The following is a 24,436-nucleotide window of genomic DNA, read 5'->3' on the forward strand; positions in this document are numbered from 1 at the left end:
ACTAATGCAAAAACTATCTTTTCCCTGGAAATACAGAGCTACTCATATATAGATATGATTTTCATATGGCTTTCACATGATTATTCCTACAATAGGTTCAAATGCTACACAGGCCTGTTCAACATGCAAACCAAAAGAATGTTTCCTGGCATTTTAAAAACTAACTGATATGAACAGTCTACTACATGATGCCTTTTAAAAGGAATATAAAAGGCACCTGTTTTGAAATACTTTTCCTCAAAAAACTGACTCTGATCACTAACTAGACCGATGGCCACTAACATGTGTGAATGACCTGCTAAAGGATAACACTAAAGCTGGCCTTTAACTAGTTACATCGCCTTCGGCAAGATATTAGACCTCAGATGCACACAAGTAAAATGAAAATATCGAACTGGACAGGAAAAGAAATTGTAAAATCTTTCACTTCAAAAATATTAAATATACATTACAGTGGACTTAAGAGTTAATAGATACTGCAAAATCTGTCTTAAAAAATACAAAGAAACCTATTTGAAATCTCAGTTCAGAAGTTATTTTTGCATGCTTGAGTCAGAATCTTTCAGTCTCAACTTTCTTATAAACTGAGAATGTTAATATAATTTATAAAAGTTATCTTTCATCTCTACAATTTCATTCATAATATTAGTTTTAATGAATAAGGCTAGAGTAAAAGTATCAAACTCTCACAAATACAACAGTTTTCCCCAGTACAACAAAGAGTCACTATAAAAACTGTCATTTCTTTTTGTTTTTGGTTCACTGGAGAAGTGGAGAGTTCTGGTGGAGAGTTCTGATAAAACGTGGAGAAGGGAATGGAAAACCACGTTGGTATTCTTGCCTTGAGGACCCCATAAACAGTATGAAAAGGCAAAAAAGATAGGACACTGAAAGATGAACTCCCCAGGTCGATAGGTGCCCAGTATTATTTACTGGGTTAGAGTGGAGAAATACCTACAGAAAGAATGAAGAGACTGAGCCAAAGCGGAAACAACACCCTACTGGGGTTGTATCTGGTGGTAAAACTAAAGTCTGATGCTGTAAGAACAATAGTGCACAGGACCCTGGAACGTTAGGTCCATGAAACAAGGTAAATTGGATGTCGTAAAACAGATGGCAAGAGTGAACACTGATATTTTAGGAATCAGTGAACTAAAATGGACAGGAATGTGAGAATTTAAATCAGATGACCATTACATCAACTACTGCGGGCAATAATCCCTTAGAAGAAATGGAGTAGCCCTCATGCCAAAAAACGAGTCCAAAATGCAGTACTTGGGTGCAATCTCAAAAATGACAGAATGATCTCGGTTTGTTTCCAAGGCAAACCATTAAATATCACAGTAAATCAAGTTTCTTCCCAACCCCTAAAGCTGAAGAAGCTAAAGTTGAATGATTCTATGATGACCTAAAGACCTCCTAGAATTAACACCAGAAGACAAGTGTCCTTTTCCTCATAGGGGACGGGAATGCAAATGTAGGAAGTCAAGAAACACCTGGAGTAACAGGTGAATTTGGCCTTGGAGTACAGAATGAAGCAGGGCAAAGGCTAACAGAGTTTTGCCAAGAGAACACACTGGTCATAGCAAACACCCTCTTCCAACAACGCAAGAGAAGACTCCATACATGGACATCACCAGCTGGTCAACACCGAAATCAGACTGATTATATTCTTTGCAGTCGAAAATGGAGAACCACTATACAGTCAGCAAAAACAAGACTGGGAGCTGACTGTGGCTCAGATCAGGAACCCTTATTGCCAAATTCAGACTTTATTGAAGAAAAGTGGGGAAAACCACTGAACCATTCAGGTATGACCTAAATCAAATCCCTTATGACTACACAGTGGAAATGACAAATAGATTTAAGGGACTAGATCTATTAGAGAGTGCCTGAAGAACTATGGACAGAGGTTTGTAGCATTGTACAGGAGGTGATGACCAAAACCATCCCCAAGAAAAAGAAATGGAAGAAGGCAAAGAGGTTGTCTAAAGAGCCCTTACAAATAGCTGAGAAAAGAAGAGAAGTGAAAACCAAAGAAAAAAAGAAAAAGATATAACGATCTGAATGCAGATTTCCAGAGAACAGCAAGGACAGATAAGAAAACCTTCTTAAGTGAAGAGTGCAAAGAAATAGAAACAAAAGAATGGGAAAGACTAGAGATCTCTTTAAGGAAATTGGAGATACTAAGGGAACATTTTATAAAAAGATAGGCACAATAAAGGATAAAAATGGCAAGGACCTAACAGAAGCAGCAGAGATTAAGAAACGGTGGCAAGAATACAGAGAAGAACTGTACAAAACGGCTCGTAATGACCCAGTTAACCACAGTGATGTGGTCACTCACCTGGAGCCAGACATCCTGGAGTGTGAACTCAAGTGGGCCTTAGGAAAAATTACTATGAACAACGCTAGTGGAGGTGATGGGATTCTAGTTAAGGTATTTCAAACCCTAAAAGATGATGCTGTGAAAGTGCTGCACTCATTATGCCAGCAAATTTGGAAAACTCAGCAGTAGCCACAGGACTGGAAACGGTCAGTTTTCATCCCAATCCCAAAGAAAGGCAATGCCAAAGAATGCTCAAACTACCATACAATTGCACTCATTTCACATGCCAGGAAGATTATGTTCAAAATACTTCAAGCTAGGCTTCAGAGGACACGAATGGAGAACTTCCCGATGTACAATCTGGATTTAAAAAAGGCAGAGGAATCAGAGATCAGAGTACGAACATACACTGGATCATCGAAAAAGGAAGGAAATATAAAAAATCAACTTCTGCTTCATTGACTATGCTAAAGCCTTTGACTGTGTGGATCACAACAAACTGTAGAATATTCTTAAAGAAATGGGAATACTAGACCACCTTACCTGCCTCCTGAGGATCCTGTATGCAGGACAAGAAGCAACCGTTAGAACCAGACATGGAACAATGGACTGGTTTAAAACTGGAAAAGGAGTAAGTCAAGGCTATATGTCACCCTGCTTGTTTAACTTCTATAGAGAGTACATCATGTGAATGGCTGGGCTGGATGAATCACATGTTGGAATCATGTTTGCCAGGAGAATGAAGGTGAAAATGCTGGCTTAAAACTCAATATTCAAAAAAATAAGATTATGGCATCTGGTTCTATCACTTCATGGCAAAAAGATGGCGAAAATGTGGTAACAGTGTCAGATTTCCTTTTCTTGGGTTCCAAAATAAATGCAGACAGTGATTGCAGCCATAAAATTAAAAGACGCCTGCTCCTTGGACGAATAGCTATGACAAACCTAGACAGAGTATTAAAAAGCAAAGACATTTTTAATACCTTTGCCAACAAAGGTCCATATAGTCAAAGCTATGGTTTTTCCAGTAGTCATGTACAGATGTGAGAGTTGGACCATAAACAAAGCTGAGTGCCAAAAAATTGATGCTTTTGAACTGTGTGTTGGAGAAGACTCTTGAGATCCCTTGGACAGCAAGGAGATTAAAACAGTCAGTCCTATATGAAATATGTCCTGAATATTTATTTGAAGGACTGATGCTGAAGCTGAACCTTCAATACTTTGCCCACCTGGTGTGAAGAAACTCATTGGAAAAGACCCTGATGCTTGGAAAGATTGAAGGCAGGAGGAGAAGGGGACGACAGAGGATGAGGTGGTTGGATGGCATCACCAACTTGATGGACATGAGTCTGAGCAAACTCAGGAAGATAGTGATGGACAGAGAAGCATGTCATGTGATGGGGTCACAAAGAGTCAACACGACTTAGCAACTGAACAACAACAACAGTAATGAATTCTTCTATCTCCCCACCTCCCTCTTTAAAGCAATGGCTGGAGAATACTACTGCTTCTATGATCTCCCAGCTCTCGACTGTCACCAGTGTACTCCCTTCCTCATGCTCCATTCATGTGAGTCCAGACACATGGTCTGTGTGGAATGCTGATTAAAACAAGCGCCTGCAAGAGCTTTCTAGCTCTGTTTGTGATGTAACTAAATGGCCAGCTATTTCAAGGATTGAAATATATCAAGAAATGTCTATGATCCAACAATAAGCAACTGGATCATTTTGATCTTTCCTCAAGAGTGGTAAGATTTCAGAATTAGAATTCTGGTACATACTATAGGTTATGGCATCTACAAATTTAATAAATGTTAAGGATGTCGGCCAAACAGAGATTCAAATATTTAGAGACAATCATAAAGACAACACGCTAACTGAGGGAGGAGGGTTCTATCCTTGCTGTATGGTTGACATCAGCAGGTTAGCAACTCCCATACAGGTCACCATCTATCATTTGAAAATATACTCACTGAATAATAAATAAGTAAAAGTCTCCCATTCCTCCAAAATCTATATTTAACAATTATGAGCTTAAAAAAATACTCAAATTCCAAATAGATTTGCAAATATACCTAATAAAAGATAAGAAGTTAAGAAACACAGATAAGTGACAATTTGTTCATAATGCATGAACTTAATAAACTACTAGTTGATTGAAATTCCAGGACAGAGATTGTTCATTCAGTTCCTAACATTCTCAGGAAAAAGTGCACAATGCTGAGAAGGTATTCTTACTGCCTCAATTACTCTATTCCCTTCCTTCCTTCCCCCAAATCACTTAAAGGAAAAAAAAAAACACAAATGGAAATCAAAAAAAAAAAATCCTTCCAGAAAGCACATGAAAATGTATGAAAGCACAACAAAATACATTTATCACAGTCTTCACTTATGTGATCAATATTTTTTTTTACCTTTTGATAAACATTAAAAACAAAAAGGGCACACTCTATTTCTACTAATTATCCATCATACATAATCAGCAATTGAGCTAGAACAAGGAAAGCTTGAGAGACGATGCTAATTTTGTTAAAGAGAAATACACAACTTGAACATAGTCTTTCCCTTGGAAAGAAAACGAAGCTAAAATATCTGCTTTAAAACGTTATTCTTAAGTTTAAGAAATATGCTTTATTTAAATTGTCACTAACATTGCTTGACAGGATTCCTTTGGTATCACTGTCAAGAAATTATCTTACTGATGAGTAATCATTACTGTTAAGGAGAATTTCTTATTTATATATTGCTTCTTAAAGGTACATTTAATGTGCTGTAGATGTCAAATAAACAAAAAGATGGATGGAGTTTCTTCAACCGCTCTGTTCATTCCAAACAAAATAATGTTAAAAACAGATCCTGTAATAAATCATGGCCTGGTTGTCAGTTGGGATAGAACACCTTTGTAGCTTCAATGCTAGGTTTTGGAATATTTTTAAGGTATTCAGCACATATTTGGATGACATTTAAAGAACATTCCATTGTTTTAGTCACAAGGAAGAAAATACCCCAAATTAAAACTAAGCATCTTCTCGGTAATTTTCAGAATCCAAAGAACTACAACCCCTTATAATCCGAATAATGAAACTTTTATCTTAAGAATACTGTCAGATTTGGAACTGTTTCTCATTATATATGTTCCTGTACTCTAATTACATTATCAAGCTGGCACTGACTCTTGAGATGTTGTAGACACTGCTGAACACCAGGAAAATGAAAAAATTATCAGGGTCTGTAATGACTCCGCAAACATTCTAGAAGACCCTACCTTGTGAATAATACGAACACCGAGGACAACAGCAGCCACTCTTGTTTGTGTGGCACTTACTAGGAGACACGACTAGCAAATACTGTAACACCAGTTAAGTGCTTACAACACACAACATCCCTATGAGGAAGCAGCTGGTATTATACTCATTATTAAGAGAGTAAGAGAGACTGGAAAGATCACGCAGCACATCCCAGAACACACAGCTAATATGCAACAGAACCAAGATTTATTTGAACCCGATTCTATGTGAATCCAAAGCTCTTAGCCACTATAAAATACAGCTCCTCTACAAAATATTTAATCTAGATTACAGTCCACGGGGTTGCAAAGAGTTGGACACAAATGAACAACTAAGCACACACATACACACACACGCACACAAACAATGCATCAAAAGAATCAAAATTCTCAAAAACACAGTGGTTAAAAATAGAAAGACAATAAAAGAACGCTAATGAATACAACTTAAAATACTGAAACTCTGTAATATGTTAATTCTAGCCTAGAAAGCCTCTATACTTCTACCTTGAAATCTTTTCTAGTTCTGAAAGCATGGAATCCTTTCTACTGATCTATCTATAAAATTAATAAAATGCTACCTGAATTTTACCTCAAATGCAAAAGTGAAAAAAGTGAAAGTGTTAGTCACTCAGTCATGTCCAACTTGTTGAGACCATATGGATTTTACCCTGCCAGGCTCCTCTGTCCATGGAATTCTCTAGGCAAGATTACTGGAGTGGGTAGCCATTCCCTTCTCCATGGGATCTTTCCAACTCAGGGATTGAACTAGTGCGTCCTGCATTGCAGGCAGATTCTTTACCATCTGAGCCACCAGGAAAGCTCAAAGTCTTTCCATATTGCTAACAGGATCAGTGCTGACAAAATATGATACCAACATGTTTGAATGAAACTATAAAGTTTCATCTTTGAGAGACCTAGCCAAGTATATTTACCAATATCACATTCCATCTTAACTCACCTGCAGAATAAAGTCCTTAGTATATCTTTGAAACAATACCTCTGTGTGTAAGTTACATGTACCCACATGTAAATGGATGTCTGATTATGAACTGCCAATGAATATATCATAATTGCTCAGATATGAAGTTTAAAAAGTCAATGTCTAGGTCAAAAATTACTAGGGAAACCAACTACAATTATAGAATGAACTATTCCCTGATATGTTTAAATACATATTTAAAAAAAAATCACTGTGTTGATTACACTTTTCAAAAATACTGTGTATCTCTCCAAAATAAATGGATATTTAAAATCTTAACATAAACAAGATGCTTTGGATTTCTTTCAGATTTATTTATTTATTTAATTTTCATTTTTTGGAAATAAAGCCTGTCACTGTTTCCACTTTTTCCATATCTTTTTGCCATGAAGTGATGGGACTGGATGCCATGATCTTAGTTTTCTGAATGCTGAGTTTTTAAGCCAGCTTTTCCACTCTTCTCTATTATCCTCCAAGAGGCTCTTTAGTTCTTCTTCACTTTCTGCCATAGGGTGGTGTTATCTGCATATCTGAGGTTATTAATACTCAAGCCGGCAATCTTGATTCTAGCTTGTGCTTCCTCCAGCCCAGCGTTTCTCATGATGTACTCTGCATATAAGTTAAATAAGCAGGGTGACAATATACAGCCTTGACGTACTCCGTTTCCTATTTGGAACCAGTCTGTTGTTCCATGTCCAGTTCTAACTATTGCTTCCTGACTTGCATACAGATTTCTCAAGCGGCAGGTCAGGTGGTCTGGTATTCCCACGTCTTGAAGAATTTTCCACAGTTTGTTGGGATCCACACAGTCAAAGGCTTTGGCATAGTCAATAAAACAGAAGTAGATGTTTTTTTGGAACTCTCTTGCTTTTTTGATGATCCAGCAGATGTTGGCAATTTGATCTCTGGTTTCTTTGCCTTTTCTAAATCCAGGTTGAACATCTGGAAGTTCACGGTTCACGTGCTGTTGAAACCTGGCTTGGAGTATTTTGAGCATTATTTTACTAGCATGTGAGATGAGTGCAATTGTGCACTACTTTGAGCATTCTTTGGCATTGCCTTTCTTTGGCATACGAATGAAAACTGATGTTTTCCAGTCCTGTGGCCACTGCTGAGTTTTCCAAATTTGCTGGCATATTGAGTGCAACACTTTCACAGCATCATCATTTAGGATCTGAAATAGCTCAACTGGAATTCCATCACCTCCACTAGCTTTGTTAATAGTGATGCTTCCTAAGGCCCACTTGACTTCGCATTCCAGAATGTCTGGCTCTAGCTGAGTGATCACACCATCGTGATTATCTGGGTCATTAAGATCTTTTCTTTTTTTTTTTTTTATCTCTAAGCACAGTGGAGGAATCTGAGGCTGTCAGCTTCAGAGACAGGGAGTTTGACAGAACAGGAATTCTGGTTTTGAGAGCGGGGAGAGGACAGCACATGAGCAGCACATTGACTCTTCATGAACAAAGCCACCTGGGTTTTACAATTCTAATAAAGGGATAATTCTAATTTTAAGAGCAACTGAGAAAACAAAGGTAATATGAATAATTTATCAGAAACACTATTTAGTAAAGCTAATTAATTATTTCTTGGAAAATGCTATCGATTAAATATGTTAATGAGTGAGTCCGATAGAGTTAAGCAGTCTAAGGAATTTCACACTGCTTTGGAAGTCAGATTTTTCACAGACTTAATTGGCTGGATGTGTGGCATTTGTTATCTTCAAGTCTTTGGCCAGAAACTGCTTTATTTTCAAAGGATGCCAAAACTTACTGGGGTGGCTTTCCAATCTGATAGCAAATAAAATTTCTTCTAAAATCCTTCTGAAAAACCAAATGCTGTTGGAATAATGGATTTGTTTGACAAAGGTCTTTCTTAAAAATAACTTCAGATAGTAAAGGAAAAGGTGATATATACAAGAATCAAGATTTCACAAAAAAAGATGGCGAGTGGTAACCTGTGTGACTGTGACAAGCTTGCAGAATATAAACCACATGTGACAGGTAGAGGGATTTGCTTCCTGCTCTTCATAATCATTGAAAGTCTGCTTTCTAAGATCAAGTCCTGAAAAATAACTCAGGACACTGACCATCAGCTTATTTCAGTTGCACCGTGTCACTGAGCTTCATACTCCTTTCACTCATTTTCTTCACTTTCAGAACAGTGTTCAGCGTGGCACCAAAGAAAAGCAGCAGTTTGGGGGAATATTTTCACCACTCATCCTTAAGTGAGGAAGTACAGTTGTTTCATTTTTGTTTTGCTCTCATATTGGTTAGGTTTAGCTTTTGCGTGTTTGTTGGTTAGTTGGTTCCAGGCCACCTATAAGGGATTGTTCATTCTGGGGTAAGTAAGTCGGGCAGAAGACATATAAAATGATTCTCGGTTCAGTCTGAACATTAAAGATCACCTGTGGGATCTTTTTGAAGATGCCACTCATCAGGATCCTCATCCACGCCTGCTGAAGTACCTGATCTGACGCGAGGCTGACACATTGCTAAATGTAAAGGGTGCTGTGGGGTGAGAACTGAAGCTCTGAAGGAGAGCTGTGCACAGCTTCAAGAGATCACTCACGACAGCTGGCAAAGGCACCAAAGAATGAAGAGACTAAACACATTTCTAAAAATCCTCCCCATCACAGCTTTGGTGAAATTATCCGACTTTTGGTTAGTCTCTGCTTATAAAAGAAACATACAGACCAAATAAGAATTTCATGCACTTGAAAAGGTAACAGACAGAATTCAAACTGGCCTGCCACCATTGCATTTAATATCTAACTCCCGATACCAACCGTCCCATTACTACATATGCTTTGATAGCTTCACCTCTGAAATGAATTAATTGAACATTCTACTGCCACTGACAATAGGAAATTTCCGATAAGTGACAATATGGATAAATTTATAGATAAATCAACAGTGATGTTTTTCTGTAATCCCTCCCCTCCAACTAACACTACATAAACTGATATAACTTATTATAACCGGTAAACTCTTCCAAAACTTATATTTACTATCCCAGTACAGGTAGTCAGTTTAGCTACCTAGAACAATAGCTCCATCATTCAATTGTACTGATTAGGATGATTCATTATTTAGAAATCACACATTTTAGCAGACATCAGTAATATATACAAGCATGTTATAAATCATTGTTTCTGAATTGACAACATCTTTTCAAAAACAAGTTAAAATCATCTCATATATTTGATATGGTGTTGAGTTTGATGGTTGAGTCAACCCCCTTTTTCTAGAATACTGACTTACCTGGCTCCACACAGGTTCTCTAAAATTACTAATTTTAGCACCAACAACATATACATATTTCTAGGTGGGCATTTTGGTCAGACAAGCACCTACCTGATTGCTGATTGGATTTCTAAGGATACAAATTTGCATTTAGTCAAGAGCAGGTCCGGATAAAAGAATGTAATCTCAAACTGCTTATTAACAGATGATACATCTGTACTTTTCAGTTATAGTAATGCTATCCCTAGTTTAAGCAAAATGGTATAAGTGCCTTGCTTTCTGATGGCTTGGCTTTTTAAAAGGATAAACATCAGACTATATAGAAGAATGGAGAGAGTGCTTGTCATTCATAAAATCCTCCAAAGATATTACTTAAATTTGGATAATAAGCAGTTTGAGATTATTATATTTTATTCAGGACCTGCAGTACTCTTGCTTCGGAAATTCCATGGACAGAGGCGCATGGCAGGCTACAGTCCATGAGGTCTCAAAGAGTCGAACGTGACTTTGTAACTAAATAGCAGCAGCAGCAGCATCTTACTATGAGGGTTCTCTTAGAGTGTTACCCTGTAACAGGCTCTGAGTACATATTTGCAAGGGAAGGGGGTGGCTGATGGGGGGTGGGGAGATGTTTCTAAAAGAAAGATCTTCATGACATTGATTTTTTTTCATTTGCTATTTAAAAGAACACTGCTCAACATCCTATGTTCCATTTATAATGAAATTCAGGCAAAATTTTTGCATGAAATTTTCGCATGAAGTGCAGCCTTGGCTAATAAGAGAAATTAAAATATTTAGTTCACAAAGTCTCATGACCATGTTCTGCACTTCGCTTTTTCCGTCAGAAAGCCTCAAGCCTACCACCGACTTTAATTTACACTTATATCTTAATACATTCTAGTCTATGGTTACTTTATGTCTCAAATTTTATCTTTATATTTATCACAGACCCTATCAAATCTTTGGGTAAAAGAAAGTAAAATCTTTTCTTTCTGAACTCATTTATTATGGTTCAGTTCCATTGCTCAGTTGTGTCCAACTCTTTGTGACCCATGAACTGTAGCACTCCAGGCTTCCCTGTCCATTACCATCATCCAGAGATTGCTCAAACTCATGTCCATTGAGTCAGTGATGTTATAGTTTTATTATAATATAGTTTATCATAATATAAATTATAATATAGTTTATTAGTCATCTCAATCACAGATATAAAAGAAGATAATATAGTCCCTAAAACCAAATTACAATGCATATAGAATTCACTATTCATGTATTTATCTCTGAACAATGCAAAGTTAACAATTTAACTTTCCACACACTTAAGCTAAATTTATAAAGCACACTTAAAAGTAAAGATTTTGGATATAGAATATTAAATGGCATATAATTACCCAGCATGTTTGAACAGATTAAAATATTACCCTGTCTTTCTACTGTCAAATAAATATGGAATTCCTTGTATGGGGCTTATCATCAAAGCAAATGCTTCATGCTCAGTGTGAAAATTCAATCACAATTGTCAAAGATCAAGCTGCTACTTCTGATAACAAACATGATGAGATATCATCTTGTTCAATATATGCTTTCAACTTGACATGTAGGCTAATAAAAAATATGAAGTTGTAGTATTTATTTTGTTTCTTGTATAACAGAAGGCTCCTAACAGGGAAGATCAAAATATCCAGTAACGCTGACTGAAAATATAGTCAAACCTATTATCTGGAGACAGATTAACAGGTTTATAGCTTGACTACAGTAAAATATTAGCAGCAGGCACTGTATTTGCAAAGGGTTTTAAATCATTATGCATCAGCAACTGTGTATCAATATGAGAGGATATCTGTTTTCAACTACATAACAACACTGTCTTTACACAACACTGAATGCACTGCTTTGTGCACTGCTATCCATTCAGCAGCTATTTATTCAGCATTTACTACGGACCAAGCACTACACGAGGCACTTCGTCTTCGTTAATCAGACCTAACCTCTTGTCTCCACCTCTCTTTGAAGGAAGGCATGAGGGAAGGCATGTAGTCAGCTTCCTGTGAGCTGGTCATTGTTCCGAGATACACAATCTGAAGCCAGAACAGATGCTCAGCAGTCTGAAGCAAACTCCAGTAGTTTCCACATGTGGACTCAACTTCTCTGCCATCTCACCCCCAGCCCTATTTTTCTTCCTTTCTTCTCAGGGGAAGCTTGAACTGGCAATCTTGCTTGCCTCCTTGCCCTTCAGACTCCAAACTCATAATCACCATGCCCTCCCAATTCCTAGATGTTCCTTAAATGTGGACACTTCCCTCCATCCCCTCTACCCCTTTGCAACTACCTTAGTCAGACCTCCATCATCTCAGAGCACAGTGACCATTTCATAGTGGACCCTCAAATATATGTAAAATATATAAAGAAGGCAGCTTCAAGCAGATGCCTTTTAAGACACTGAGGTAACAGAGACTGCTGTTTGTGGTTTAGTCACTGAGTCGTATCTGACTTTCGCAACCCCAAGGACTGTAGCCCACCAGGCTCCTCTCTGCATGGGATCTCCCAGCCAGGAATACAGGAGTGGGTCACCATTGCCTACTCTAGAAACTAGAGATAGGAAACACCAAAATCAGCCTGAACTGATCTCTCTTTTGAGCAACAGTTTCAAACACGTCAGTAGCAAGGAATTATCTTTGAATCCTCCCTTTTTCCTCTTCCATCCCCAGCTATCCTCTCAGCTCCATTTCCCCTGGTACCCTCATAGGTTATGTGACACAGGTTAGCCAATCACTGAGTCTCTGCCCACTATAACCCCCTAACCCAATGCTGTCCAATAGAACAGTGATGGAAACGTGCTGTCTGCATGTACGGACACTGACTCACTTGAAACATGCTAAGTGTGACTGAGGAACTAAAAATTTTTAAGTTTACTTAAATAGTAATTGACTGAAATTTGAAAAGTCATATATGGCTAATGGTGACAGTACTGGAAGGTGCAGCTCGCCTTTCTTCCATCCTGCTGCTACAATTATCTTCCTGGAAGACAGATGATAACATCACTTGATCTACAGAACTAACATGCCTTCATAAAGCCTTTACCGTATGGCATGACACCTAAGCTCTTCATCGAGACCAGCTTACTATTTCATTTCTATTTTCTCTACTCCTCCTCCATCCAAAAGGGAAAGTGTGAGTTGTTCAGTCATGTCTGACTCTTAGCAACCCCATGGACTGTAGTCCACCAGGCTCCTCTGTCCATGGAATTCTCTAGGCAAGAGTACTGGAGTGAGTTGCCATTTCGCTCTTCAGGGGATCTTCCTGATCCAGGGATCGACCCCAAATCCCCCGCATTGCAGGCAGATTCTTTACCATCTGAGCTACCAGTGAAGTCCCTTCAACAGTAACTGATCACTTGGTATACTCATACATGCCATGATATAACCCTTTATATGAACTGTTGATGCTTTTTTAGAATGCTTTTTCCTCTCAGGAAACATCCACTCATCCTTCCAGATCCAGCTCAAATTCTTGCTCCTCTCCAAGTAAGTAACTGCCCTCCCTTTGTCCAGCTAGCCGTTCTCTCTTAACTCTGCTGTCATAACTTTAGTATACAGGTCCACTGAAATATTTAAGTATCCTTAATGGCTTACATATGAAAAATATGAATTCCATGTATCCCAGGTAAATATTAATCATATACATAAAATGAAATGATGAGGACAAGCGTTTTACACAAGAGTAAGTAAGCACTCTATAAATGTGCAGTCTTTAACACATGTCTTATGAATCCCATCTTAATTCTTGCTAGGGATCTTCACTGAACACAGCAGGCTAAGAAAACACGGAGAGAAGAGTGAAAAAATGGATATGGGAGAGGAGAAAAGTTCACAAGGCACTGCTATCAAAAGGAGGCATAAGCCAGGGGAATCGTGCAAGAAAAGCCAGGAAAGCACCAAGAGACTAACCATTCAGTAACCCACAGCTAAAGCTGAGCGTGTTTCTTGCCTCCCCTATCAAACTGGCAATAACAATAATCAAATTCCTTAATCAGGGAGTGTAGATGTGACCAGGTCAAGAATAAGAGAAAGCTTTTCTTGTGCTGTGTAACTGAGAAGAATTTGTTGTAAGCAGATCAATAAAGCACTATTACTATGGCCCGCTTCTTAGAGCTCTGCTATATAAAACACTGAATGGATTTGCTCTAAGAAAATTTAACCTACAGAAGAAACTGAAGGGGAAAAAAACCTCTAAACTTACTAAATTTTCATCTCCTCCAACATTATATTTTAATAGAAATATCTCAAAATCATTAATGACTTCTGAGTTATGTTTATTCCTAATATGACTTTCTTTTTATATAAAGCAGTCTCAATTTTCTTTCCCTTTCGTCAGCTTTCAAAAAAGAAAAATGTAAAGAAACATTTAAATAGCCAAAGGTAAAAATTTTAGTGGCAATCACAAGCAATTCTCAATATATATACTGTCATATGCAGGTATTTATACTGAATGAATATTAGGCTTAAATAATATTTTGATGTTCCATATCATCAGTTTGAGAAACCATAGATTTACAACACTATCTTGCTATTAAACAAAAATCCTTCATTTGAATTTGCAGATCAGAGATAATTAATATTTGGATTTAGTTCAGAGGTTGAGTAAATTAGCTCAGTTCACTCTGGGTTTGGGTTGATGGTTCAGTTTAAGTTATTGACAACGAGCACATCAAATTAAAGAATAAATAATGTAGTCAGGGCTGATATTTAAGAATAAGTGTTCAGAGGGAGGTGATATATATGTATAATTATGGCTGATTTGCACTGTTGTGTGGCAGAAACCAATACCACATTGTAAAGCAATTTTCCTCCAATTAAGAAATAAATTGGAAAAACAAATAACAAACTCACTTTACAGAGAGAGCTAAGGTTAAATCCGAAGGTTTGTGCATTCCGGGAGCCAGCATTCATGTAGTTTCCCATTAGCAACACCAGTTCCAGCAACTTGCTGAAGCCCCTGCTCTTCTTGATCTCTTCACAGGCAGCACTGACAGCCATGATGTCAGGTTTGATGTTGTTCACCTGCTCTTCAAACTGAAGCTTAAAGAGAATAGCACTGAGCCGTGGCCGTAGTCTCTTCACATTGCTCATCTGATTGAAGAGAAAATAGCAGATTTCCTTTAAAATGCATGGTATACTTTAGTACTGTGTGGCTGCAAGTAATCTGGGATGATTCATTGGTATGACAGTACGGAAGAAGCAATATGTCCCCTAAAACTGATAGCGGGAAGAGAGAAAAACCCTGCATGTTTCTGTGAAGAATCCAGTCATCCCTCAAAGAAAAAATTAACAATTTAAATGCTTGTTGAAAAGAAAGCTTCAGTTAAGTGACAAAGTTTAACTGAGTAATAAAGTACACATAATTTTTAAAAAACAATTTTTAAAACGTAACAGGATACAGATGCAAAAAATTACAGAGCATTCATACATAGCACTGCTTTAATTTTTGTTCAATACTGAAAATGCTGGGTCATATTTAACAGATTCAGACAGGTCTAAAGAGGGTTTGTTTTCTTCAAAGAGCAACTGTTGTCCACAAGAACCCTGCTGACTAACAGTGTGTGTTAGATCAAGGGCGAGTAAATAGGTCTCAATTTGTGCTAAATTGACTTCCTTCAGAAACACAGGGCTGCAGAGTGACACCCACCACGGGCTTGGGGTAGTTAGAGCTGGGAAGCGCGCAGAGCGGGAGCCCAGCGGCTGCCACAGTTGGCCACGCACACGAGAGGCGCAGTCAGACTCAGGCTCCTGTCCTGGGTGTGAGAGGGGCTGAGAGCATCACAAAGAACAAGGGGCTAGAGGGCCAGAAAGCTCCAGCCTTCAATCTACCCCCAAACCACATCCAAGCAACACACGAAGGAAGGAGCCGGAGGACTTGGGATGTACATTGTTTAAGTTACATGTGAATTCTTTGACCAAACATATTAGAAATTTGAGACAAAGCAGATTGATGGTGCAGCAGTACCAAAACCAGTGAACTTCAATAACAATCATAAACATCAGTATTTTGAGGCAAGGTCAAGGAAGAAACAGTGACAGAATATAAGATTAAAATAGGAAAGAGCTGTGTTTGTCACAGACCCTAAAGGAAAAGCTAAAAAAAAAAAAAAAAAAAAAAAAAAAAAAAAAAAAAATTCATGTGAAGCTTATAGGATTTCATTAAGGAGACAGAAAGCTATCTGCTCATAATATAATGACTGTTATTTAAAATAAAATATACCATACAAAAGCCTGAACTTTATTAGACTCCAAAAGGACACTACAGATACCACCTTACTAACACAGAAAGATAACCCAGTTAACTCATCTAACAAAACTGGAGCAATAAAGAGTTCTCAGGAGATACCTCGGAGAGAGTATCTTCAGATGAACAGAACTCTTAGAGTTACTACTTTCTCAGCAAATAATTTAAATATCTAATGTACATATAGTATTCTCCCACCCATTTGACCTGTTAAATGCTTAGGTGTATACAATCAAGATTCTAAAACCTAAACTAATGCAGTTATTAAGAAGTCCCTCTACAAAGTACTCTAAGGAATATTTTAAAATTCCTTGAATCCAAGCAATGTCTTCAAGTTCCCATATAGAGAAAATATTTTCTCCTAGAAGTATAGAAACTGTAAGCTCAAAAGGGACAATTTTTTAAAGTATGGGAAACATTACGAATTACTTTATAGAATGACTCTAGTAATAAAAATAAATTTTAGAAAGACAAAGTGAGGCCTTCTTAGGATACTCATTCTTAGTGGGCACAAATCATTGTTTGGATGTTGTATGTCTTAGCACAGAAAGTAGATATAATCTGTGATTACTTCTCATAAAGTCATTTCATTTGTTATACAATGTTTCCAAATGGACTTACTTACCTGGAATTTGTATCCTTATTTAAATATTACAAATTTACTATTTGTACATAACTATATTGTACTGGACCATTCTGTATGATACTCTATTCAGTCAGTTCTGAACACTTCAGTTGCTCAGTTGTGTCCGACTCTTTGCGACCCATGAATCGCAGCACTCTCTGTCCATCACCAACTCCTGGAGTTCACTCAGACTCACGTCCATAGAGTCAGTGATGCCATCCAGCCATCTCATCCTCTGTCATCCCCTTCTCCTCCTGCCCCCAATCCATCCCAGCATTAGAGTCTTTTCCAATGAGTCAACTCTTCGCATGAGGTGGCCAAAGTACTGGAGTTTCAGCTTTAGCATCATTCCTTCCAAAGAAATCCCAGGGCTGGTCTCCTTCAGAATGGACTGGTTGGATCTCCTTGCAGTCCAAGGGACTCGCAAGAATATTCTCCAACACCACAGTTCAAAAGCATCAATTCTTCGGCGCTCAGCCTTCTTCACAGTCCAACTCTCACATCCATACATGACCACTGGAAAAACCTTAGCCTTGACTAGACGGACCTTTGTTGGCAAAGTAATGTCTCTGTTTTTGAATATGCTATCTAGGTTGGTCATAACTTTCCTTCCAAGGAGTAAGCGTCTTTTAATTCATGGCTGCAGTCACCATCTGCAGTGATTTTGGAGCCCAGAAAAATAAAGTCTGACACTGTTTCTACTGTTTCCCCATCTATTTCCCATGAAGTGATGGGACCAGAGGTCATGATCTTCGTTTTCTGAATGTTGAGCTTTAAGCCAACTTTTTCACTCTCCTCTTTCACCTTCATCAACAGGCTTTTTAGTTCCTCTTCACTTTCTGCCATAAGGGTGATGTCATCTGCATATCTGAGGTTATTGATATTTCTCCCAGCAATCTTGATTCCAGATTGTGCTACTTTTAATTTAGTCTTCAGAACAATAAGACATACAAGGGAGCAGTCACACGCACACATATGGTTATAGCCATTCAGAAGGGGTATTATGGACCCACAGCCATCTCTGCTTTCAGCCTATGCCCTCAGTAATGATTATGAAGTCAGGTATTTGGTACTTTGCTATAAACAAGAACCATGAAATTAAAAGACACTTGCTCCTTGGAGGAAAAGCTATGACCAACCTAGACAACGTATTAAAAAGCAGAGACATCGCTTTGCCAACAAAGGTCCATCTAGTAAAACTATGGTTTCTCCAGTATTCATGTACAGATGTAAGAGTTGGACTTTAAAGAAAGCTGAGATCTGAAGAATTGATGCTTTTGAACTGTGGTGTTGGAGAAGACTCTTAATGCTGAAGCTCCAATACTTTGGCTACCTGATGTGAAGAAGTGACTCCCTGGAAAAGACCCAGAGGTGGGAAAGATTGAGGGTGGGAGATAAAGGGGACAACAGAGGATGAGAGATGGTTAGATGCAATCACTGAGCTGCTGTTTATGGGGTTGCAAAGAGTAGGACATGACTTAGAGACTGAACATGAACAAAAACAACAATAAACAAGGAAAGAATTCTCTAATACCTGATGCAAAACATTATTATTGCAAAATTTTATATATATATTATATATATATATTAATTTTAACATATATTAATATACTACCTCATGTGCAAATAGAAAAAAAAGACTACGTAAAAGCCTATATTAAACTACCCCAAAGTTTGTTAAAGCTTTCCTGCTGACAAGCTCACCATATGTAGCCAGTACAAAGTAATTAATTTTCCTAGAAAACTATAACCTAGATTTATATGAGTAATGAGTCTGCCTGGCACTAGGGACAGGTTCCTTGAAAAAATAAAGTCTGTGATGTAATGCAGGGAAAAGTGCCATGAGTTTATGGAAAGTCCCAACAAAGCAAAGTCAGGAAGACTAATGTAAACAGATCTTTTAACACTTTTTGTAATTGGATGTCTTTTTCATATTGTTTTTTTCCTCCCAAATTTGAAAAGTTAGTATCTTGACTGAAAATAAACAAATGCATTTTAGTGAACAAAATTACCATATTGGAAAGGAACTTGAGAAATCACCAGAACTCGAGCCTGTTTATAGTCTACCGTTCAGCCTACACTGATGCCCCAGACCAAATGGCTTTCCCTTTTATTTAAAAGAAAGAAAAGACCTCAATGAAACCTAATGTTCTAAGACCTAAATCTTGTGATCTATAAAGATAACAGCAGTTATTTTTCTTATTGGTCAAATCAAAGTCTAGTTCTTCAGATGGGATCAAAGAAAAAGGTTAAAAATTAAAAAAAAAATTTTTTTTTAAATCCTGAGGGTTTCCTCAGCCCTTCAAACTGGACATCTGCACTCTGGTTTTCTTCCTCAAAAATTTATCTGCCAAAGACTAGACTGGATGGAGAAATGGAGAGCTATGATGCTCAAAAAATATTCTCAAAGCTAACAGAAAGTCATTAAAAAAGAAGAAAAGGAAAGATTATAAAACTTAACTATAAGATAGCAAATAATTAGAAGGTTAGAACAAATTAGAATTCATTTTTTCCAGAGGTATCCTTTACATTTTTTACTACAGGGTCTTAGCATTGTAAACTCACAGCACCAAAATCTTGTAACACTGAGTTATACTTTGGAGATCAAACTAAAGGCATAAAAAAGAAAGTAAAAATATTTTGATTTTACTACTATTTTTTGAAGGCAGGGAGTAGTGCTCTGGCAACCACCCCATCACATGACCATAGACATCACATACCAGAATGAAAACACCTAAGAACAGAGACTGGATAAAATCCAAAGCAATATCCAGAAAACAAAGATTAATTTTTATTTCAAGATTTTGTTCACTGGCAACATTTGTATGGTTGGAGCAGGTACAAAGTAAGACAAAAAGACCTTTAGAAAATCAATGAACCAACAAGCATTGACTGGGTGCCCACTCAGTGCTGTGAGTGGCACAGAAGTCGTGGTTGCTGCCCTTGTGTCATCAAATTCTTGCCATCTGTCTTAAAGGGCAAAGAGGAGGAAAAGTCTTCCAGGAGATATAATCTCCCATAATCTCATTATGGTTATGTTTTCCACGTATAATTTTAATTTTATCTATTATTTCACAGGGGAGAAAAACAGAATTTAACATTTTTATACCAACTACATTTAACACCATATCTGGTCCTCTTTATTCAGTTTCTTTTACAAACACGGTATTTCAGGAGCAAACTTTTTCAAAACTTGTTGGGTTTTTCCACTTCTTGCCTGCAGCCTTGCACAGGCACACCTCACAAGAAGTTTGAGAACACACTCCATATCTTGTAGTAAGTTGTTGTAAGACTAATTAATCATTCATTTAACTTGCTAACATAAGTAACCTGCTGACTGAAAAGCTACTAGCTTGAGTCTGAATTAATTTATCAATACTGCTTTAAACCTTTACTTTAGACACTTTCTAAATACATAATTATAAGGAATAATGGGACAGTGTTTCTGGAAAGTTAAATGACTCCTGCAAGGTCACAGGGCCAGAGGGCATGAGTCTAGAGCTAACTTGCTGCCAACTAAGTGTGCAAGACACTCAGAGCATCATAACATGAAAGATAACAACTGCAACTTAAAAGCCATCTGATACTCAAACTACTTCTACCATATTTTTCTACGGACAAGAATACACTTTAATTTCCCCATAGCAGTTATTAGATAAAACACTATGGAGACGAGATACCCTGTTGTGAGCTCTGCCTGCTCCTCTTCACATTCCGTTCTTTCCTTCTGCGTATACCCAACTACCCTAAATATTTCCAGATCCACTTTTACTGTCCCCTGATACTGCATTTGCCACTCACATTTTCATACTAGCTAATTCTTCCACTCCCTGTAAGACAGGTGTGAGAAGTAAGGAGAAGGTGAAAAAAACAAGTGGATCTTTGTGAAAGACAAGACTATAAAAAACGACACAGGGATGGGAGGAAAGTGCCATCTGAAAAGGAAGAAGGTCTAACAAGAGACTAAGATCCTTCAGAAAGGGTTTAGAACTTGATTTTCCTAAGCAAACTATATGAAAAATATCTACCTTTTACTGTTTAGCTGGCCAATATTTTCATGATCTCCAGAATCCTCAGAATTAAAAAAAAAAAAAAAAAAAAAGTTCATTGCACTTCAGGAAAGGCATCAAAAACATAGCTATTCAAGTGCCTTATTCCTGGATAGTGCTCAGACTATCAAGACTGTTCTTTTAAATAAATGTGCACTTATGATAATAAAACTGATAAGCTAAAGTTATTTTTTAAACTATACAACAGCAAAGTACACATGGCATTTTTTTTTACATTTTGCCATAGGAGCAAGATAAAGCCAAGAATTATACAAAAAATATTAAAAGGATAAAACGTATATTCCTTCAGCTCATCAAGAAATAGACAATTGCTACAGACATCAGATATGCTTTCTCTTTTTGTACAAATGCTTATCAATTCTGGACCACTAAGGATTTCACAGCAGGTCCAAACGAGTTCTGCAGATACTCAGGATCTGCAAGTTGTGAAGTTAGAGAGCGAGAGGCTTCTTATTTAATTTGGCAGTCTTAGCAAAACCCTCTTCACACATAAGTTTCATATCTGATGAATTAAAAAGCTGGCATAACACCCGGAACCATTCTGGTATCTTAAATTCATTCACGTCTGCTTCCAGACAATCCGCACGCTAACACAAAAAAACCAATGTTTTCATTGCTATCATTATAACTAAGTTTTGCCTGTTCTTGAAATTTATATAAATGAAACTTCCAGTAAACACTTTTTGTATCTGATTTCTTTCACTCAATAAAATGGCTTCGAGATTTGCATACACGTAGTATGATTGAGTATTAAAGACCTCCAGGTGAGATCATGCAGGATTTAGGGTGATCCCTGAATCTAATGCCATGCCATTTTAAGGGAAAGGAGAGAGAAAGACACACACAGGAGAAGGAAACGTGAAGAATGGGAAGGAGCAAAGAATGGCATGTTGTTCCAAGTGAAGAAATACCAAAGGCTACCAGGTGCTAGGAGAGAGGCAGAACACAGATTCTTCCTCAGAGTCTCCAGAAGGCACCAACCCTGCCAAGAGTGTCACGCGGGACCAAAGGTCTCCAGAAGTGTGACAGAATAAATGACTGTTGTTTCAAGCCACTGAGACTGTGGACCTCTGCTGTGGCAGCCCAGGGACACTCACACAGGATACTATGAAAACTCTTGTCTGAGTCTTCATTTCTATTAAATATCTAAAAGGGAGAGTGTAAATGTATACTTAACTGAACAAAAATTGTCAACCTTTTTATAAAGTGGTTTATACCACTCACTCCTCGTCTGCCGATATTAGGCTTTACTCTGGAAGCCTTACCTTTTCATGTGCAGGTCTGTACTCCATCCTTCACTAACTAGTCTGTATGGTGTGATGACGACTTCCCAGGTGGCACTGAGGGTGGTTTAGACTCTTGTTGCAACCCCATGGACCGGAGCCCCTCCAGGCTCCGGTCCATGGGATTCTCCAGGCAAGAATACTGGAGTAGGCTGCCATTTCCTTCTAATGCAGGAAATGTTAAGAGACGCAGGTTCAAGCTCTGGGCCACGAAGATCCCCTGGAGGAGGGCACGGCAACCCACTCCAGTATTCATGCCTGGAGAATCCCATGGAAAGAGGAGCCTGGTGGGCTACAGTCCACAGGGCTGCAGAGAGTCAGTCATGACCGAAGTGACTTAGCATTCACACATGGTATGATGAAGGACTTTTCACAGCATCATTTGATACAAAGAAGTTCCTTTCTCTACTCACTAGCCTTCAAGTCTTTGCTGAAAATCAACTGATGGTATCTTTGTGAGTCTTTAAACTCTAAACTTTTAGGAAAAAAGTTTATATATCCTTAAGAGAAAACATTACTGTCTTGATAACAAATCAGTACTCTAGGTCCTTCAAATTTGTCTTTCTCAAAATTGATTTTGTCCATTCCAAGTCCTTTGCATGACATATGTATTTTTGTACAATCTTGTCAGTTACTATTATAAGACCTGCTGGTACTGATTGAGACTGAATGTATTAGGAATCTATAGATCATTTGAGGGAAAAATGTAATCTTAACAAATTTAGTCTTCCACTCTAGAAGCATGGTATATGTATCACCATTTATTTACAACTTCTATAAGTTCTCTCAGCAATAACTTGGTAGTTGTAGTATAGAAAATTTGCACATGTTTAGTGAAATGCATCCTTATATACTTTGCATTTTTGATGCTACTGTAAACAGTACTATTTTTAATTTGTTTTCCAATATATCATTGCTTATATAGAAAAATACAACTGATTTTCATATTGCGACTATTTTGTGACCTTCTAAGTTTCCTATAGATTCCTTATCTATTCACATAGATAATAAGTTCACTTACATCATTTCCAAAATACAGGCCTTTTATCTCATTTTCTTATTACACAAGTTAGAATATATATTATAATGCAGAAAAGTGATAAGAATAGATTTCCTTGTCTGGTTTCCAAATTATAAATGACAAAGAATTTAATCTTTTGCAACTAAGCACGAGGACAGTCCCATGTTTTCCACAGATGTCCTTTATCAGGTTGAAAAGGTTTTCTTCTATTTTTACTTGCTAGGAGTTCTTACATATCATAAACAAGACAGAATTCTGTCAAATGCTTTTATTTTGTATATAGATAATTGTATGATTTTTCTTCTTATTGTTTTGTAATATGGTCAACTACATTAATTAATTTTCAAATGTTAAACCAACCTTGTACAAATTGGTAACAATACACTCTCCTTTTTATGCACTACTTGATACAAAAATATCTTATTGACAATTTTTTCATGTATGTTTATATATGATATGGGTCTGTAGTAGATTATTTTGGCCCTTCTTTGATTACTGATTGAAATTTGAGAATTTAGTTTTATTTTTCAGTGCTTTCATTTTCATGAATTTCAAAATAATTTCTTCTTTGACCCACAAACAATTTAATACTATGTTATCCAATTTTCAAACAGTGAGAGATGTTCTATTATTGTTTTTGTCCAATTAATTCCAATTTAGACAGAAAGCATACTCTAAAAGATTTCAATCTTTGGAAAATTACTGAGACTTATTTTATGTTTCCATATGGTCTACCTTGGTGAATGTTCCACGTGTATTTGAAAAGAATGTATATTTTGCAGTTACATGGGAAATTTTCTATAAATACCAATTAGAACAATCTGGCTGATAGAACAGTTTTGCTCTTTCAAATATTTACTGTCTTCTTTTTTGATATACTTTTACTAGAATTAAATGAAAGAGGGGAATTAAAATCTCATTATAATTGGGAAGCTATCTATTTCTCCATTTAATTCTACAGGTTTTGTTTCATGAATTTTAATGCTTTTTATTAGGTACATACATATTTAAGATGATTGTTTCTTGTAAATTACTCCTTGTATCCTTGTGTAATGCCACCATCTCTTACAAGATGATTTGTCTTGAAATATGCATTCTCTGAAATATACATAGCTATGCTACTTTTCTTACTGCTTATTATGTGTTTTATATTTGTCCTTTCTGCCCTTTACATCTCTGTTCTCCTTTCCTGCTTTTGTGTTTATCAAGCAATTTTTAGAACTCCATTTTTTTTCTTCTGATTTTTCCTGGTTCCTGTAGGACAAACAGTATGCATCTTTATGTAGTCTATTTAGAGTGACTGTTAAGTCAATA

General features: G+C 37.2%; 1 protein-coding gene across 8 annotated transcripts in view; it reads right to left on the reverse strand.

Annotated features, from left to right (window-relative positions):
- The window catches only part of DIAPH3 (diaphanous related formin 3), a 569,530-nt gene that overhangs the window by 242,375 nt on the left and 302,719 nt on the right, over positions 1-24,436 (reverse strand). For 7 of the 8 annotated variants that reach the window (XM_025263061.3, XM_025263062.3, XM_025263060.3 and 4 more), the window contains one exon: positions 14,731-14,970. The exons of the other annotated variant lie outside the window; for it this stretch is intronic. In XM_025263061.3, the coding sequence (XP_025118846.3) occupies positions 14,731-14,970 (240 nt within the window). The remainder of the gene's footprint in view (positions 1-14,730; positions 14,971-24,436) is intronic. 8 annotated transcript variants of the gene reach the window in all.

Source organism: Bubalus bubalis, chromosome 13 (genome assembly GCF_019923935.1).
Source record: "Bubalus bubalis isolate 160015118507 breed Murrah chromosome 13, NDDB_SH_1, whole genome shotgun sequence".
In the NCBI taxonomy this organism is placed as follows: Eukaryota; Metazoa; Chordata; class Mammalia; order Artiodactyla; family Bovidae; genus Bubalus; species Bubalus bubalis.